At 39.8% G+C, this 20,123-nt stretch overlaps 1 protein-coding gene across 2 annotated transcripts in view; it reads left to right on the top strand.

Moving 5' to 3' along the window:
• NPTN (neuroplastin) overlaps positions 1 to 17,528 on the top strand; it is a 64,903-nt gene extending 47,375 nt beyond the window's left edge. The window contains exons 4-8 of one of the 2 annotated variants that reach the window (XM_040413699.1): positions 655 to 788; positions 6,166 to 6,439; positions 13,367 to 13,376; positions 14,757 to 14,826; positions 15,888 to 17,528. In XM_040413699.1, coding sequence (XP_040269633.1) covers positions 655 to 788; positions 6,166 to 6,439; positions 13,367 to 13,376; positions 14,757 to 14,817 — 479 coding nt within the window. In that variant the 3' untranslated portion in view covers positions 14,818 to 14,826; positions 15,888 to 17,528. Of the gene's footprint in view, positions 1 to 654; positions 789 to 6,165; positions 6,440 to 13,354; positions 13,377 to 14,756; positions 14,827 to 15,887 lie in introns of both variants that reach the window. The other variant, XM_040413697.1, reaches the window with a different exon arrangement.
• The last annotated feature ends 2,595 nt before the right edge of the window (positions 17,529 to 20,123 follow it).

Below are 20,123 nucleotides of genomic sequence, written 5' to 3'. Positions count from 1 at the left end.
TACAAAAGTACTTTAAGTGCTTTTTAGGCTATGGCTCATGTGATTGGCAGCATAGGATATAAAGGTGCCACTAAGAAGAAGATATTTTTCTGCTTTTAAGATAAGGCTACTTTCACATCTGCGTTCTTGCTGCGCATCTCAGGGCACACTCAAAACTGCTGCTTTTGTGTGCGTCATGGGAATGCAATGAAACGGAACAGAATGCATTCTGGTGCACTCCGTTCCCTTTAGTTCAGTCCCCATTGACAATGGGGACAAAACGGAAGCGTTTTCCCCCCACTATTGAGATCCTATGATGGATCTCAATAGCGGAAGTGGAAAGCGCAGGTGTAAAAGTAGCCTAAGAAATAAACCATACAATTTTTTTAGTTGGGGCCAGGGGCTATTCATAGCATTGTATTCAGTATATTGGGCAGACTAGATGGGCCAAATGGTTCTTATCTGCCGACACATTCTATGTTTCTCTGCTGTCTGGACTTGCTGAGAGAGCCTGTAAATGTGGGTTCTCCTACACACACACAGACTGGTTGATAGTTGTTCCTGTACAGGCTATACAGAGGTAATGAGATCACATCAAATACTGTCATATTGCAACATGATTATATTGCATGATTATATTTGGCTTCTGATTATGTTTCTGATTTTCTTTTTCAGCTGCTCCAGAAATCACTGGGCACAAAAAGAGCGAAAACAAGAATGAGGGACAAGAAGCTGTTATGTATTGTAAATGTGTAGGATATCCTCACCCAGAATGGACTTGGCACAAATTGGTTGATGATGTGTTATTAGTAAGTACACGCTTATATTAACATATATTTTATTTTTAGATGTGTTGCATCCATGACATGTTTTTAACATGTAAATGTTCAGAACACAGTACTCCAGTATTACATTCTGCTTAATTCTCATATTGCTTCAGGTTTCAAAAAGCTGAATTATGGGTATGTCCGTAAGGGACGTATACACTACAGATTTGTGTGCTGCGAATCCACAGACTTTTACATGCAAAGTGGATGAAGGTTTAAGAAATCTGTAGCGTATGTTGACCTGTAGTGCAGATTTTTAAACTGTGCGGTATGTCAGTTTATACTGCGGATATCCACTGCAGATTTCACATTTTGCGATGCATAGGGTGAAATCTGCAGTGGAATTTCCCCACGGGAAAAAAACAGCAAAATCTGCTGTGGAAATTCTACTATGTGTACCTACAAGTCATAGCTCCTATGCATACACCATCACGAAGCAAAATAGTACAGTGGTTTGCAGGAGCAACGTGCACATTATGACATATTATGCCACAGGACAGAAAGGATGGTCTGTTAGAGTATATGAAAACAGGTTTTCTATTAGGGACTTAATAGATTGGAGTCCCCTGTTCATGATCCTCATATCATTTTCAAAAACCTTTCCTGTTCTGCATTACACAGACAGTACATTATACGAGTTGTCTCACCTCCGCAAATGGCATTTATCATCTAGAGAAAGTTAATACAAGTCCCTTACTAATGTATTGTGATTGTCCATATTGTCTCCTTTGCTGGTTTCATTCATTTTTCCATACACTTCTCGCTTCCAGGGATTATGGCCTCCATTGCAGTGCTGATACAAGGCGGCCGGGATGGGAGCTGCTGTCCATGCGTGCCTATGCGCACTCCCTTGGTCCCAGCCACCAGATAGACCAGCATTGGCACGACTACCACTGCTGGATTGCAGGGTGGTCATAACTCCTGGATATAAGCAGTATATAATTCAGTGAAAAAAATTTATGAAACCAGCATAGGAGGCAATATGGACAACCACAATACATTATTTTTTTTAAAATTAACTTTCTTTATTATTGTTTCAATATTAACAAACAAATTTATAAACACATATCAATATTAACATCATTTTTTCCCAACCGACACCACCCTCCCAGTTCCCTCCCCCTCCCGTCCCATGATGTGTCCTACTTCTCCACCAGCCCTCTGTAACGTGACCGAGGAATGATGGAGAAGGATGGAGAGTGGAGGGAGCTCTATGGATTCCATTCTCCCCACATTCTACTCCATTTTATCTCTATATCTCTTTGCTTATATAAAATGTTCATATCTCTTATTGGTATTTACCCAGTTTACCCATGTGTTAATACTGGGAACATCTTGCGCAAACCAAGAGCGTGCTATTAGGAGTCTTGCCAAAAACATTATTTTAAACAGAAGATTTCTTTTTATATTGGTGACAGCCCACCTTGGCAAGATCCCCCAATACCCAGCATTCAGCAATAAAAGGAATCCGCACGTTCAGTTTTCTCTCTATATAGTCGTGAATAGTCTCCTAATATTATTTCAGCACTGAACAAAACCAGAACATATGCAAATAATCTGCATCAGGAAGATCACACCTAGGACAATTAGAATGATCCCTTATACCACATTTATTAAGCCAGACAGGGGTAACATAAAGTCTATGTAGAATATTAAACTGCACCAGAACGTGATTGAAATTATGTGATACCAATTTTAGATCCTGAGCTAACTTCTCCTGATCCTCCAAATGTGTCATTATACATTCATTTTGCCAGGCCCTCTGTCCTGGGGACCAAATATCACCAAATCGTGCTATAATTAAACTTTTATAAAGTTGAGAAATCTTCATCTTTTGGCCTAAATTCTCTATCAATTCATTAAATTGTGAACCAGTGTAAATTTGCAACCTATTTTTTTTCTTTGATACTTAAAAGTGCCGATCTTAACTGTAAATACCGGAACCATGATAATTTCTGTGATTTTTGTCTTTGTGATAATACCGTGAACGGAACAATATCCCCACTTCCTACTTACTACCTGTGTCACATATACAATATTACCTTTTTGCCAGTATAGATCTCTACTTAATTTGACTAGAGTTTGTAAGTGCTTATTGTACCACAACGGCGTACATCCGATTGAACCTTTCACTCCACACCAAAGTCTATACGAATACCATGACTTCATAAACAAGTTCCTGGCGGATTTAAATTCTCTATTGGAGTCGGTCAATTGATCCGACTCCAAGAACGTAAAAAAATTATCATAAGGAGATATATTCACTAAATACCAACAGAGAGGGCTATCAATCCACTCACGGAGAAAACAAAACTTCACGGCCAGGAAATAACCCCTAAAGGAAGGGAGATTAACTCCTCCTCTCTCCAAGGGCTTATACAAATAGTCTAATTTAAGTCTTACACGTTTCCGCCCCCATAATAAGTCCCTGATAATTCTTTCTAGTAATTTAAAAAAATCTATCCCCAATCCAAACTGGAGAATTCAATCCAATCCAAAGGCATAAGGGTAGTTTTTTCCCAGTTTACATCCAGACCTGAGACCTCTCCAAATTGATGTATCGTTTGAGTAATGTTCAGCAGAGTAAATTGTATCTGTTGAACATAAAATAAAATATCATCTGCATAGAGAGAGATTCGGTCTTCAATTCCTAGTACCCCAAACCCCAGAATCCTAGGGTCCTGTCTAACTCTAGCGGCCAAGGGCTCAATATAGATATCAAATAAAAGGAAGGAAAGTGGACATCCCTGGCGAGTGCCTCTAGTCAAAGGAAAACTTCTTGTAAGATATCCATTTATATTCAACCTTGCGGTAGGAGATCTATACAGAAGTTTTATCATACCGATAAACCTAGGGCCAGCCCATCTTATGAAGCACTCTCCACAGGAACCTCCATTCAACTCTATCAAAGGCCTTAGAGGCATCTATAGACAGAATATATTGTGAATCCCCTCTGGACGTCTGTAAACCACAATACATTAGTAAGTGCCTTGTATTAACTTTCTCTACATGATAAATGCCATTTGCTGAAGTGACATAACCTCTTTAACTGTAATTGGCATGTAATTCTGTATGGTGGCACTGCTGGAAAACTAAACATTTCCTGCAAGATTTCCCCAAGGATTACAGCTGACCACTGGGGGGTGTTTGGACCCTTTTAGTAAGTAGGGATGGTATTATAGTGTTAGTACTTGTAAAAGAAGTAAGAGAGTCTGTACTGTACAGTTATGGTTTTCTGACCGACACAATAAAGGGCACAAGCAATCATAAAGACACAGTATTAGGTATTAATCATAAATACAGTATTAGGGAGGAAGTATTTTTTTTATACCTTGAACTTCAGCTTCATGCCAGCGATTGGGGCAGAAAAATGGAATATTGGGACTTTCCTAGCTAACAGCCTTATTGCTCCGGCTAAATTAGTACCAAAGTTGTGCTTTTACAACAATAAAAAAGGAAGGCAAGCATAAGCATTTTTTTCTTTCTTTTTTTAAACGTGAAAGTGACTGCGTCATTAGTCTATGCTTCCCTATGTAAAGTCAGTATATTATGGGGACAAGTTTGCTCTCCTATTAGCCCAAAAAAAAGGTACTAAAAATCCTGCTGTTTGGCCTATAGGAGTGATCAGAGAATACATAGTTCATAGACTTAAAAAAAAGTCACAGGTCCATCAAGTTCAACCATTCTCGAATCAATTATACAACATTAATTGATATAGTAATTCTAAACTTCAGTGCCCTTTGCTAATAAAGGGAACCTGTCATCAACTTTATGCTGCCCATAATAACGGCAGCATTAAGCAGAAACAGGTGAGTTGATTTCAGCGGGCTGTGATTTAAAAGTGGTTGCCGAGAACCAACATCACAATCATTGCAGATTGGGCCTGGAAAAGAGTCCCGGCCACCTGAGAAGAGTCCTGGTTATTCATGACTTCCTGCTCTCCTGTCCACCTGCTGATGACTGACAGGCTTCTACCTAGTTTTCTCCCTTTCTCTTTAGGAGAGAACTGTCAGTCATCAGCAGACGGGTGAGAGTGCAGGAGATTATGAATAACCATGACTCTTCTCAGGTGGCCATGACTCTTTTCAAGGCCTGAGCTCCAATGATTATGATGCTGGTTCCCAGCAACCACTTACTTTTAGCTCATGAGTGACACACCGCTGAAATCAGCATTTCTGTCAGTATTTTATGCTGCACTCATACATCTGACCATGTTTTAAATACCGACATAGTATCTGCCATTACTACATCTTGTGGTGGGGCATTTCACAGTTTGACTACTCGAATTGTAAACAACCCTTTCCTGCATAAGGAATCTCCTGGTCCTTTGTAAATTCCTTGGAATTAATACATCATGTTGCAGTTCTCTGTATTTGACCACACATGTATTTATAATATATATTCCCAAATACCTTTCATTAGTTATAATGGCTCAATTTGTCTAGGGAGCAATGATTAGGAAAAACAAAATGGCCGCCGTCCTGTTAGTACACACCAAACCTGTCCTAATCACACAAGTTATTTCACAACACTTAGAGAAAGAGATCCCGACTACAGTTTAATATGATATTTAGCTGAATCTTTGTGGGAATGGAGTTTATCAGGAGGCATGAAGTACAGAGAGGATAGAGAGTACAGACTGTGGTAGTGGAGACTGCATACAAGTGCTGCTGCTTATTATCCACATCTGCTCATGAACTCCATTCCTACAGAGATTCAGCTAAAGATCTTATCTGTATTCGGGATCATTATCCCTGACAAGTAGAGAGGAGGATGAGGCAGCTCTTTACCTCAGTGTTGTGAAGTAACTTGTCCTGCTGTGTGATTAGGACAGGTTTTATGTGTACTAATGGGGCAGCGGCCATTTTGTTTCTCCTAATGATTGCTCCCTAGACAAAACCAGCCATTATAACTAATGTAAGGTATTTGGGAATATATTTATAATGAAGTAATATTTAAGTATTTTCATTTTCTTAATTCCTGGAGAACCCATTTAGGGGGTTAATGAGCTTCTTACAGTTTCCTAGTAAGAGGTATTCCATTATTATTGAAAACTCACAGCAGGTAGATATTTTCTTTCCGGCCAGTCACCTGCTACTTAATTTGAAAAAAAACGTCTCATTATGTTGCCATCGATCCCTGTTGGTACTGTTCTTCTGCATATTGCAGGAATAATAACAGCACTGGTGTGTTCATGCATGTTATTCTCAGCATGGTCACCTTCACTGGTTGCTAGGCAGTGGTCCCATTGTTTAGGGCACTCCTAAACCAGTTCTATAGAGTGTTTCATTGGGGAATACTGGTATGGTGATACCTTTTTTATTTGTGGTATCTAAATGGTGCTTTTGTAACTTTGCAGGAAGTAAATAATGAGAGTGGACGAATCTTTATCGCTAACAAAGGTAACTACACTGAATTGAAAATCATTAGCCTGGACATCGTTAAAGACCCTGGAGAATACCAGTGTAATGCTACCAATTCTGTTGGCTCTGTAAAAAGTACCACCATCTTGCGTGTGCGCAGTACCTTGGCTCCATTGTGGCCTTTCCTTGGCATTCTGGCAGAGATAATCATCTTGGCGGTCATTATTGTGGTGTATGAAAAGCGCAAAAGACCAGACGAAGTGCCAGACGGTAAGAACAGGTTAAGGGATATGTGTACTTTATTTTCTATATATCTAAACACTTGATTTAAATCAAATAAATATTTCTCTGTATTAGGTTCCTGAACTTCTGCCTGTATCTTGTAGGCTCAACAAAATTTACAATTTGAGATATTGGGGAGATTAATCAAAATGCGGCAAAAAAATGGTATACATCACATTTATTAAGTGTTTTAGACCCCCCACTACTTGTGTGACAAGGGGTATGGTTTAACTGGAAAGGAGTGTTGTCTACCAATAAGAGGCATGGCTTAAGATATGACAGTAGGGCAGATTTACTAATCCAGTAGAGGGTGTAAACTGAAACCAGCTGTCTAGACCGCACCAGATTTTTCACAGGGGCTCAGGCTGGATGATAGATGTGGTGCAAGTATATACAGGTTTTTCTCACTTTATGCCAGCTATCGGTTGGCATACTTTGAGACAGAATTTTATGCCAGAATTGTGGCATCGTTTTTCGCTCAAAATGTCTCTTAGGAGTTGTCCTGCATGTATTGCGAATTTATTATTATTTTTTTGTCAAAAGCGCACGTCTTCCAAAATGCATGGTATAATAAATGGGTGTTACAAATCCCCATTCACCAAAATCCAAAGTGCAGTAATGCAAAAGGTGACAGAGACAAACGGACACATGGATTTTCATATCGAATTGCTTGTGTAAAATGTGAACATCTCCTTATAGTTACCTCATGCAGTGATGCTGAATTGTAATCATTGCCCAGAATTATTGTCTAGATAGCTTCCTGAAATCCCCTTTTTAAGGGTCTATTCACACGTCCGCAAAATGGGTCCGCATCCGTTCCGCAATTTTGTGGAACGGGTGCAGACCCATTCATTTTTAATCGGGCCGGAATGTGCTGTCCGCATTTGCGGATCCGTGCTTCCGTTTCCGCAAAAAAATAGAACATGTCCTATTCTTGTCCGCAATTGCGGACAAGATTAAGAATTTTCTATTATAGTGCCGGCGATGTGCGGTCCACAAATTGCGGAATGCACATTGCCAGTGTCTGTGTTTTGCGGAATTGCGGATCCGCAGAACACTTACGGACGTGTGAATGGACCCTTATTCAATTCTCTTTAGGGCTCATGCACATGACCACACGTATGTATTTTGTGGTTCACAAAAAATACAAATGACGTCCATGTACATTCCGTATTTTGCGGAACAGCTGGCCCCTAATAGAACAGTCCTATCCTTGTCCGTAATGTGGACAATAATAGGACATGTTCTATTCTTTTGCGGAACGGACAAACAGAAACAGAATGCACACGGACCCATTGAAATGAATGGTTCCGCAGAAAAAACGGAACGGACACTGAAGGCAAATACGTTCGTGTGCATGAGCAATTAGACTTACAATATTTTTTCATTGTATCTGGTTTATTAAAGAATATTTATTTTTTAATAATAACAATGTCACTCACAAATTTCTTCCCCTTCTCCTGGTGTATTTGGTAAGTGTAAGCTGTATATGCATTTAAGTAACAAGTTTCTACATAGATTGCACACCTTTCATGTTGTCTAAGGTTTGTATAAAATGTCTGAGCCATGGTGCCGTCTTGCTGTGTGCATGAAATGCACTACTGATGACTGCATGCTAATATCTTATGATCATCTTAGGATTCGGGCAGTTTGCAAGTTTATAATAAACTCTCTACAGACACTTACAATACGGTCTCAGTGCTGCTGTTCTGTAATTCAGCAGTGCATTTCATACACTCCAGCATGTTCTGGCTCAGCTTTGCTTTTCTTACCCAGGTTTACATATGGTGCATCTCGTATAGATTATACTTTACTACGTTTTTAAGCCAAAGCTTATATTACTCAGTATGTAGGATGCAGTGAGCTATGCTGCTCAAATGTGCCTGTTTAGTCCAAGAGCAAACTAGGCCACTGCAAGATAGAAGTGTTCAAGGCCAACCATATCCTTGTGTTCTGAATATAAAGAAAAAAAAATCCTAAACCAGAGTACATTACTTTAGGTTACAAAATCTATTATGACTTAATTACCATATTATCTCTTGTATAGACTTATTGGGATGGGAGGCATGCTAAACTGATGATTTAGTTTTTTTTTTGTTTTAATTACTTTTGGGTTAACTTTATCATCCATATATTTAATCAAACTGTTGACTGTGAAGATAAATACAGAGGACTTTGATTCTTTGAATTATATACTTTTGCTTTTTTTAACCCCTCTGGTATAGCTAGGTCCACATAATCAAGGGTGATCATTTACAGAGTCATAATTTTCTGGATGTTAACCAGAGGCCTGAACTCTTCAGCTTTATTATCTATATATAGATAATGTGTGTGCATGGGTGTGAGTGTGTTGGGGATTTACCTTTTAAATGGACGTTTCCATCATGATGCACTGTAGTTCGTCCTGTCTAGTGGGAATTCAGTGCATCCTGCTGGTCAGAGTGAGCACTGCCTGTTATAAACCTGCCCTTCCTTTCACCATTGCTTTCTATCCACTTCACATTTTGCTTGCCTCTTCTCTCAGCAGCACAGATCGAATCGGGCACTTTGTCTTTTTATTTTCTATCCAATTTAATTTTCTTTACTTTGTTGGTCGGGAGGGGGAAATCCAGGGAGGCAGCTTCTCTAATTATACTTGTCGGTTACTGTGACTTTTTTTTTCCCCCTTCAATTGCATCAAACCTTAAATATTATGGTGGTAAGTGCGAGTTCTGCATGCTTTTCCAATTTGTCTAATCTCGCTTCCGTTGTTGGGATTGCTCAAGCCCATGATGTTAACACTTGGAGTTTTCCCTCATCCACTCTCACGACTAATTTTCAGTTTGTTTTGGTTTCTTGTTTGTTTTTCCCTTGCTTTAGTTTGAAGGAAGACCAATTGTTATAATGTTACTTACTCCCACCACTTTCCTAACACATATTTTTGAACAGGGTACATTGTACCAAGGTCTGTTCTGCTGTTGGCATGGGTTTTGGGTGTACAATTTCTATCAAAACTGTAGCTGCACACAGATAAATCTTGCTCAACACATCTTGGCAGGTCCTTGAATGTTACTCTTTCAGCTAAAACCTATCCCTTTGTGGCTGAATAATTTCAGATATATCTATATATTGGGTCAGAGCTCTGTTTTTTTTTATTACCTGATAACCTGCACTCTATCTGCCCCTCTTCTGGGAAACCTATGTACTTGGGGGGGATCGATAAATGAGGTAACACGTGACTACAGGGTTTGCTTATAGTCTGTAACATGAAGACTCATAGGTTGCATAGGAGCTGTATACTGAAAATGATAAAATATTGTCATCCAGGTTATTTGAAAGTTTAAAAAAGTTTTTTTTAGATGCATTGGATCAGTAACATACTGCTTGCAAAAATGCAACCAATTTGGAGTATTGTATCGGGGGAAAAAACTGACTGTTTTAAAGATATAATCTATTTAGATTGGCTGGATGGTAGTGATAAACGGCCTATATCTGCTGTCCGCTGAATATACACAGCAGTGTTAAATGTGGTGTTTTTTTCCCCCGCTTTAAATATCTTGGAATACTTTTTTTTTTGGAAATCATACTCTGTTACACCACACTTTAATATAAAAATCTTTCTGTATTTTAATACAGAAAATATTATGTAGATTTGTTTGCTTTATGTAGAATGGGCATTTTATGTGCCCCACTACCCCCTTGTTTTTGCTTCCTTCCTTAGTGAACAAGGTGGGGCAGGTTCCATAAAGATTAGTGGTTTCATTCACTCCTAATGCAGCTTACGTAAAAAATAATTTAGCATTATCTTATTTAAAGCTTTTTTAAAGGTTCCTGATATTGATTACCTATCTTCAGGATAGGTTTCCAATATCCGATCAATGGGGATCTGACACACTGAACCCCCCATTGTTCAAATGTTCCTGTAGCTACTGACAAAGGAAATACCAGAAAAGAGGCAGAAGCGCAGCTTCACTTCAGTGGGAGGTGAGTTGCAGTAACCCGGCATGGCTACTTATTTTTAAATGGGTCTCTGCTTCTGGCTTTTCAAAGCAGTAGGTGGGGAACAGCTAATATTTGGGAGTGCAGGGTTACAGAAAACCACAGGTGGGATACTGATGACCTATCTTGAGGACCGTTAATCAGTATCGGGAGCCTGGAAAAATGTTTTAAATGACTGCTGTCAAAGAATATATTGTGACATTCATAAATATTCATATGTAAACGTGCCCACCTTTTTGTTGAAGGACCGTTCCAGTCAAATCTCCCAGTATGAAGTAATGCTTAGCTTTGATTCAGTCCACTATTGTACCCTTGTCCAGTCAGCAGTATTGTTGTGATCAGTGCAAACAAAAAATAGATAAAAATTACAAGGCTCTGGATCTTGAGAATTCGCTTTTTTTAAAGGGGTTGTCCGAGATCAAAATGATTTTTTAAAAACAGTTTACTCACGATTACTAGCAGAGTCAAGGTTCCCCAGATGTATTTAGGTCGTTTTTACACTGCTGCATGGCTCCTATGGTCCCCAACAGATTGTTGACATAGTTGTTTATCTGTGCGATCACTTCCTGCCGCACTGCACTGTGGGTCCCAGCGCAGCACGGCATCTCCCACTTTCTACAGTCTAACATCTCGTCCCTGCACCCGCCCCCCTCATATCGTCCACTCCTCCATCTATCCGCCCCCTTATAGAAAGCTGCATGACCGGTGACGTCACCGGACTGGAGGGGCGTGGCTTAGCGCTATGTCGGCCAGCCTTGTTACCGCCCCTTCTTCAACTCTGCATAATTACTTAGGCTGCCGGTGACGTCACCGGACTGGAGGGGCGTGGCTTAGCGCTATGTAGGCCAGCCTTGTTACTGCCCCTTCTTCAACTCTGCATAATTACTTAGGCTGCCGGTGACGTCACCGGGCTCCCTGAGCAGCCGGAAGAGGAGGCTGCGATCACCTGCAAGGGACCCGGTACGTCACCGGGTCTAAGAAAACAATCACTTCCGGCTAATAATTTCATATATCAAAACTGGGCTTCACAAATATCTGTCAAGGGTAGGACATGCATGTATGTAATATGTATGTCACTATAGTACTATTGCAACCATGTCCCCAATCCCGGACAACCCCTTTAAATTACTACCTAGTCAAGATGGATAGCTTTTCTAGTGTCATTTTACTTGGCAGTGCTGTAGAGTAAACTGCCTATAATTATATTATATGAACCCTGTTGAATGAGAACACCACCCATATTCTACCCAGTTTAAATGCTGGTAATTTGGATTTTTGTTGAGTTTTTATATAAAAAATGCTGCATGTTAAAACTGGAGTTCTATTTTTTCTGGCAGACTGGAAAATGCAATTGTGACTGGCTTCTGTAAACACATGCTTTTAATTTTCGTTTTTATTTAATATCCCTATGATTAGGACAAGGCTGGAGTGCAACCTCATTTCACATTTTTCACTTACACTAAGGGGTCTACTAAATAACCCTTCTGATGAGGTGTTCTTTTTTCAGCATTTTTGCTTTTTAAATGTATATCTATGAATGTTACATATGGTTAGTATATAGGCACTATATATAATTTAGGAACTAAGACACTGCTAGCCTAGAAGCACTAGATGTCGCTAGAGAATGCTTTTAGATATACAGCAAAACTTAGAAGGTGATGCCAAGTAGAGAATAAACATAGCTGGGATTCTAACCCTCTGCTGTCTCTAACATTGATAGAAGAAAATGTTTACTTACTAGTGAATGCACTGGTGTTGCATTAGTGTGTGTGTGTGTGTGTGTGTCTGTTTTTGTTTAGGGAATTGGTTGCTGTGTCTCAGGCCCTCTGTGTAAATGTAGCTCTTGTGAGTTAATTCAGCACGCTGTAGTCCTATTCAGTCTGACTTTTCTGTCCCATTTCAAAATGCATTTTAACAGTTTGCCAGATGTCTGTGGACAAAGGCTTGTCGACTGTTTGTGCACATTTTTATTTATTTTGATTATTATTATTTTTTCTCCCCCAGAAGTTTTTTATTTTATTTTGTTCTTTTTGACTACCTGTTGACTTTGTTCATGTGTTGGCAGCAGGTAGAAAGGAAGTAATATAGGTCATGTGATCATATTACTCCCTGTTTGTGCTCATGCAGGTACCAACACTTGTTTCAGAGATTGTACCTTCTCTCCATCTTTTTGCTTCATGTGCACTAGTCTCCTTGTGGAATCCTGCTGTTCATTTTTTCTTAAAGACTTCAGTGAACACTCCCTTGCTTTTCAATATCCCAGATGTCTAAAGTGTATAGATGGTCACTTGAAATTGATTCTTAAACAAATATTGTAAAATAAATAACAATAATTCTCAGAAACATCCAAATAATTTGTCAATTGCTGAAGAATGCGTGAAACGGGTCTAAGGGCCTAAAAAAAAAAAAAAGGTAGCTGAAGTCTGACGGGGATTACTTCCGGTTATCTCATCATAGTGTTAGGAAAAGCAGTTTAGCATCTAATAAGTCACTTATTTCTATAAAAATGAATGCCCGGATCAGGGAGACCATACTCATCACTGATCACAGACACACCCATTACCCCCACTGTAAGAAAACAACCAGCAGGATTTTACAACTGAAATGTTGGGTTTGTCTTCCCATTAAATTTACTCAGTGAACCACTGGAACTAGGGGACAAGATGATTTCAATAAATCACAACAATCTGTCCACTACAGTTGCAGTCCTTCATGGCCTATCAGCCTTAAGCTTCATTGTAAAGAACATATCCAGTCATTTACAATAACAAGATGCCTTAAGATGCAAGTGACTTAAGCGTCCGCACAGAATGAATCTCAGTCACTCCACTAACAAATGTGTAAATATGATAGTGCTTTTTACTGATGTAACTTTTTCTTTTTGGTTTCCTTCCCTTCTCACAATGTCTTGGATGTTCTGTGCAGACGATGAACCAGCTGGACCTATGTAAGTAAAAGTTCTGCGTACGTAAAACGCCCGGTTCTCACTCAATTTCATGTTTATCCATTGCCTTACTCTTGTAGAGTCAAAAGAATAGATGCTCCAGAATTGTCATTTCATGCAGAATATAATTATTTACTAAGGCTACTTTCACACTTGCGGCAGGACGGATCCGATAGGCTGTTGACCATGTCTGATCCGTCCTTCCGCTATTTCGCCGTGCCGCCGCTCCGTCCCCATTGACTATAATGGGGACGGGGGCGGAGCTCCGGGGCAGCACGGCGAAAGCCGCCAGACTAAAAAGTCCTGCATGTCCGACTTTTTAGTCCGGCGGCTTTCGCCGTGCTGCGCCCGTCCCCATTATAGTCAATGGGGACGGAGCGGCGGCACGGCGAATAGCGGAAGGACGGATCCGACATGGTGAACAGCCTGTCGGATCAGTATTAAAGAGGACCTTTCATGGGTCCAAATAATATGAACTAAGTAGCAGGCTACATAGAGCGGCGCCCAGGGATCTAAGTGCACTTACTATTATTCCTGGGCACCGCTCCGTTCGCCCGCTGTGGCCCCCGGTAATTTCTCAACATTCAGTGCAAGTAGGAGGATACGCCAGTGTCTCTCCTTCTCCCTGACAGCAGCGCTGTCCAATCGCAGCTCAGAGCCAGGGAGGTTTTTTTTTTCTCCCTGGCTCTGAGCTCTGCGATTGGACAGCGCTGCGGTCAGGGAATGAGCAGAAGCCACCGTGAAGCGGAATGGTGAGCAGGTGAAGCATTGTTGCGGAGGGAGCAGAGGTGCGACAGTGGGAGCTCTGATGGAGGATGATTGCTGTGAGGGGCAGGCTCTGTCTGCTGTGCTCTGTAAGTGTCTACAACTACTCCAAAATTCGCACCATTCAGTGGGGACATGTGGGGGACATACTAGACCTGATGTGGAGGGGGCTGTGATGAAGGATGTTTGCCTTGGATAAGCAGGCTCTGTCTGCTGGGCTCTGTAAGTGTGAGGAATGTCAGCAACTAGGAGGAGGACTCCCAAGACCAATAAAAAAAAAAAGAAAATTATTTTTAGCTCAAAATACAATGCACATGTGATGGGCTAACATGGGGATCAGTATACAGAGGGGACTGGTGACATGTGTGACAACTTCTGTCCATAGGATAGGACTTCATATAGAAGAGGCTCTGTAAATTGCTGCCTCAGGCCTATTGCCAAAGGTGTACATAGCCTTTAAGATTCGCTATAAAATGGCCAGCCACTTTAAATCTGCTTGTTTATTATGGATGTAACATTTTTGCATGTCATGTTTATATACAGATATTGTATACAAATCCATTTTATATAAATTCTAAATGGTTTAGGTTTGACCCTTATGTTTTTTTACACTTTCAGGAAGAGTAACTCTACAAACAACCACAAAGATAAGAACTTGAGGCAACGAAACACAAGCTAAATAAATCTGGTAAGTAAAGGAAGATTTCATGGTTAAAAAAAACAATGTTGAGTAACACCACAACCACCACTAGCTATCCATACGGGTGCTTCATCACGTATACTATAGTGTCTATGTTTTGAGTATTGTCTAGGGCATGAACAATGATAGTTTGTCCTCACAACAAGAGCTCTGGCCGCACGCTAGAGATTTCAGACAACCATTCCATGAATTACTTGATGTTCAAAGTTGTTCTTTGCGGGTTCAATAAGTTAAAGAGGACCTTTCATGGGTTTATGTATTACAAACTGGTATGCTTACCAGATACGGCAGCCTCTATAGATGCAAATACTTTTTTTTTTTTAATACCCCTGTTCTGCCGCTGTGCCCGGTGCTTGATATGCTAATTCAGAGTATCAGTACAGGGAGGAGGACAAATTCCCCTTCCTCAGTGGGCATCCCCTTCTCTCTCACAGCGGACTGCTCCACAGCCAGATAGAAGGTGAGCTGTTCTCATGAGATTACCAAATCTCACAAGAACAGGCTATATAAGAAAGTACTTTACATGCATACATAACCTGTTCTGGTAAATCTCACGAGAACAACTCACCTTCTATTTGGCTGTGGGGCAGTCCGCTGCAGCATCACAGCCAGGGAAAAGGAGACACTAACTGAGGAAAAGTAATGTCTCCTCCTGCCTGTACCGATACCTTGAATTAACATACCAGGTGCCAAAAATAGCAGTGGCACAGCGGCAGAACAGAAAAAAAAAAGTGTCTGCATCTATAGGGTCACACTATATCTGGTAAGCCTACCAGTTTGTAATACATAAACCCATGAAAGGTCCTCTTTAAAAAAAAAAAATGCTGATTGAATTCTGCTTTGGTTTATAACTAGTGTTGATCTAGGCTAAGCTTCTTTCAATAGGATCCACCCTGGTATTTCATTTTACCAAAAAAAAAGGCGCTCAACAGGAATAAGTAAAACAGCCATCCTTTTCTAGTCCTGGAGAACCCCTTTAAGCTCAGTAAATGGCCATTGTGTTTTCTATTTGTCTAATTTTTGTTTTTTCCTCTACTTTTCTTTTTCAGAGATTTGTGGATTTGACCAGACAACAAATTTTCCTTTTAAAGAGCTCACATTGCTATGAAAGTCTATCTTAAGACTTCTTCAATATTCCTTTTTTGTGTGTTTTTTGTTTTTCATGTGACTGAGGGTACAAAACTATTTTTTTAAAGCATGCCTTATATAGCCTCCATGGAGACTAAAAACTGATTGGGTATTAAGGAGCTTCAAAAATAGAGTGCATATGCAGCTTTGTGTGCTGTGGCTTTTTTTTAAATCACTTAAGATAAATAAATATATATATATATATATATATATATAACACACACAAAATGTAAGCCTTCCAACGGGATAGTAGAGGTTTGGACAGCAGGTTTATTTTATATATAGATTTTTTTTTTCTTTCCATTTTTTTTTGTATATTTGGCATGTATCTTACGGTAATTGAGCAGAATGCATCCATTGTAATGAAAGTATCATGTATTTTTTAAAGCTGAGTATTGGATGGCTTGTGAATGTTGTAGCTGCCATATGACAGTCAGATGAAGCATCGTTTCAATGACCCTGAACATTCTAAAAATTATTCAAAGAAGTTTCCTCAAGCATGGAATAGCTTATTTTATAACTCATACGGTGGCGTCCTAGGGCCTAATGTATGCCACAACGATTCTTGATTTTTTTTATATACAATATACATCTGTCTGCTCTGTTTTGTAGTGGAATATCATGCTTTGCTTCACCAAATGTCCAGTACTTTGTACTGAAGAAGGCTTAACAGGAATGTTTTGGCTGTATAGTTACCAAGTATCATTATGGCTTTTTCTCTGAGAAGTTAAATATCTAATGTAAATGTTATAAGCAACCATTCACAGAAGTACTTTTAAGGGGTTGTCCAGGTTCAGAGCTGAACCTGGACATAACCTCTTCTTCACTTCTTTACCATGTATGAGTGGAGCATCAAAGCACTAATGAGCTGTCTTTAGCGCTGCCCTAGCCTGTAAAACATCGTAGGGCAGCGCTAAAGGCCATCTATTTGTGCCGGTGACATCACCGGGCTCACTTCTAAGTAGAAGTCTCTGCCTAGCATACCCATGTGAAGCCCGATACGTCACTGGTAGTAAAGAAGAAGCACTCATACATGGTAAATGAGTGAAGAGGAGGTTATGTCCGGGCTCAGCTCTAAACCCGGACAACCCATTTAAGGCCTAGCGTAACTGGGTGACAAACTGATTTGACTTGTTAGTGCAAATATTTAAAATGCCCTGCTAAAGATAACAGACCATATAGAAAAATTAAGTGGGATGCTTTATAAGTGAACATTGGTTCAATCATGTATATTCTTCAATCCTTTTGCACTGTTATGTCAACATGTACATTCATGCAGGCAGACTTTTTATAAGTTATATATATATTTTTTCTTTGATGGGGTTTTTGTTTAATTTCGGTTATTTAAGGAGATTTTACATTTGTTCTTTAAAGCATGGTTCTATTCTATGCAACTAGATGTAAATGTGTCAGTATATCAAATCTGTAATGTCTTTTACTGGGCAGAGGGGTGGGGGAATGTTCTAGTTGCATGAGCCCATGGATTGTGCAATTGAAGTGTAATAATGTGTGTGGAAAATACACTGGTTGATACAATATAAACAAACTAAAACAGGAATGTATTCTGGTGTAAAGCTTTTTTTTCATCCAGCACTTAGCTTTTTATAAGTTTATTCAACTCTTTTTCCACAGCTTCAACAAACCCTGGGAAGTTCTGGTCCAAGAGACATAATTTGAGGAAGGAACAAAGCTCCTCATTTAAGGGAGGGCACATATAGGTCGAGGTGGTGTCATTTGCTTGTTTGCTTACCACTATGCCCTGTAAATGCAAAACGTGAATTGCTTTGGTACAAATGTTCATCTTATAGGCATTTTCCCAAGCCTAGAACACAAAATTCTAATTCACACAAAAAAATCAGAAACACTTGTACATACACAGCCACATGAGACTTATCATCCATTCATTTGCCAAAAAAGTGTATTTTCCAGATTACAGATATATTGTCTCTATAAGTGCTTTATATTCTATACTCTCTACTAACCACCTCATCGTAAATAACTATAAATATATATAATTATATTGCAAGTAATTTTTCACACACTTCTGTGAATTCCTTGTGATTCTGTTAGCATAACAGCAGTTTTGTTGATGCCTGTTTAAAGGGAATGTGTGATCAGAAAGTGACATTGTTTAAATTGTGTTTTCATGTTTAAAATATTCATAATATGTTTAAGAAATTTTAGTGGTTATTTTTAATTTTCTATATAAAGGACATAAAATCCTGCTGTTTTTGCACTGGCCATTAAGACTAATAATAGGTGCCTCTTCTTGGTCGGTAGATATCACCTCTATATAGATAACACAGTATCCACCATTCACAATAGGTGATATCACAGCTTATCTACTCCCTCCTGACCTCTGCATAGGTCACAGAGCATGCCTAGAAAACTCCCATAGGAGTCACTGAGGTCACCGTCTGGCCATTTTGTCTATGGCCCATGGTGGCTGCTGTAAAGCATCTCTCTAAATGTTGTTAACAGCTCACACAAGATTGCAGCCCCCATAATTATGATCAGGAAATTGAATAAAACAAACTAATCAGAAAATAAAAACTGTTTAGAAAAAAGGGTATGTGTCACTATCTAGTTTTAACTGGCAGAAAAATTGTGACACATTCCCTTTAGGCCTCATGCACACGACTGTTTTTTTTGCGGTCCGCAAAACGGATTTCCGTTGTTCCGTGATCCGTGACCGCTTTTTCTTCCATGGGTCTTCCTTGATTTTTGGAGTATCCACGGACATGAAAAGTGAAAAAAAAAAACTACGTCAAGTTTCCATTGAAAATGATAGGTAAAACGGACACTGATCACGGATGACTATCTTGTGTGCATCCGCGATTTTTCACGGACCCATTGACTTGAATGGGTCCGTGAAAAAAATAGGACAGGTCATATTTTTTTCACGGACTGGAAAAACGGATCACGGTCGCGGAAGCCAAACGGTGCATTTTCCGATTTTTCCACGGACCCATTGAAAGTCAATGGGTCCGCGAAAAAAAACAACGGAATAACGGCCGCGGATGCACACAACGGTCGTGTGCATGAGGCCTTAACATGCAATACCATCAAAGAGCACCTAACCTTTCAATAAACTTTGCACTAATCAATAGTACAGTGTATACATGAGAAATAACACTATTTCTGCCCATTATATGACTTGTATCTGGCATTTTGTAGCAGTTTTCCCAAGTTTGCAGTTCTTCCAAATCTGGTGGATGAAGACTAGCTCCCATCCACTTCACACACAAAGTAAAGGAGAATCTGCTTCCTAATGTTCTCACTCAAATGCAGCCTTGAATGGGAGAGGTACTGACTGCGATGGTTGAGAATATGGCACTTAGGCAGAGACAGAAATTGTCTATTTAACTGTACAGTTTCTCTTGCTGTGTGTGTCTCTAGGGCGTCCTTAATTCCTGCTCACTCCTCCCCTCCCCTCTCCATAGACTTTTATTGTATGATATAATCTGATACTTCAGCGAGCAGCAGCTGTCCATTTTCAAAGTGATTTTTAGAGAAGGGAGGGGAAGAAACAGCTGATGGCTCTCATGTTTCTTATAGTCGCTTCTACTATTGATTTATGCAAAGTTCTGTGAAAAGTTAGTGGCCATTTAATGTTATTTGCTTGCCATATTCAGTTATACAGATGATGACAATGAGGGGAGGTATCGGCTATATTCACCCAGTGCAGTTTTGTTTTTTATTTTGTAACTAAAACCAGGACTGGATCCCAAAAAAAAGACGTCTAGAGCTTTCCATGCACTCACTGTGTAATGCCCACACAGTTTTAATGACCTATTTCCCCATAGTAAAGATCAGAAGTACAATTGTGTCTAAAACTTGCATCCAAGGCCTCATGCACACGACAGTATTTTTTCACGGTCTGCAAAACGGGGTTCCGATCCGTTTCCGTTTTTTTTTTTCCGTGTGTCTTCCTTGATTTTTGGAGGATCACCAGACATGAAAAGTGAAAAAAAAAAATCTAAGTCAAGTTTGCCTGGAAAATTATAGGAAAAAAACGGACACGGATCACGGACGCGGATGACAATCTTGTGTGCCTCCGTGTTTTTTCGCGGACCCATTGACTTGAATGATTCCGCGAACTGTTGTCCGTGAAATAGGACAGGTCATATTTTTTTGACGGACTGGAAACACTGATG

The sequence above is a fragment of the Bufo bufo genome, chromosome 1 (genome assembly GCF_905171765.1).
Source record: "Bufo bufo chromosome 1, aBufBuf1.1, whole genome shotgun sequence".
Classification (NCBI taxonomy): Eukaryota; Metazoa; Chordata; class Amphibia; order Anura; family Bufonidae; genus Bufo; species Bufo bufo.
The sequence above is the reverse complement of the archived record's forward strand: the minus strand, read 5'-3'. Positions and strand labels throughout refer to the sequence as shown.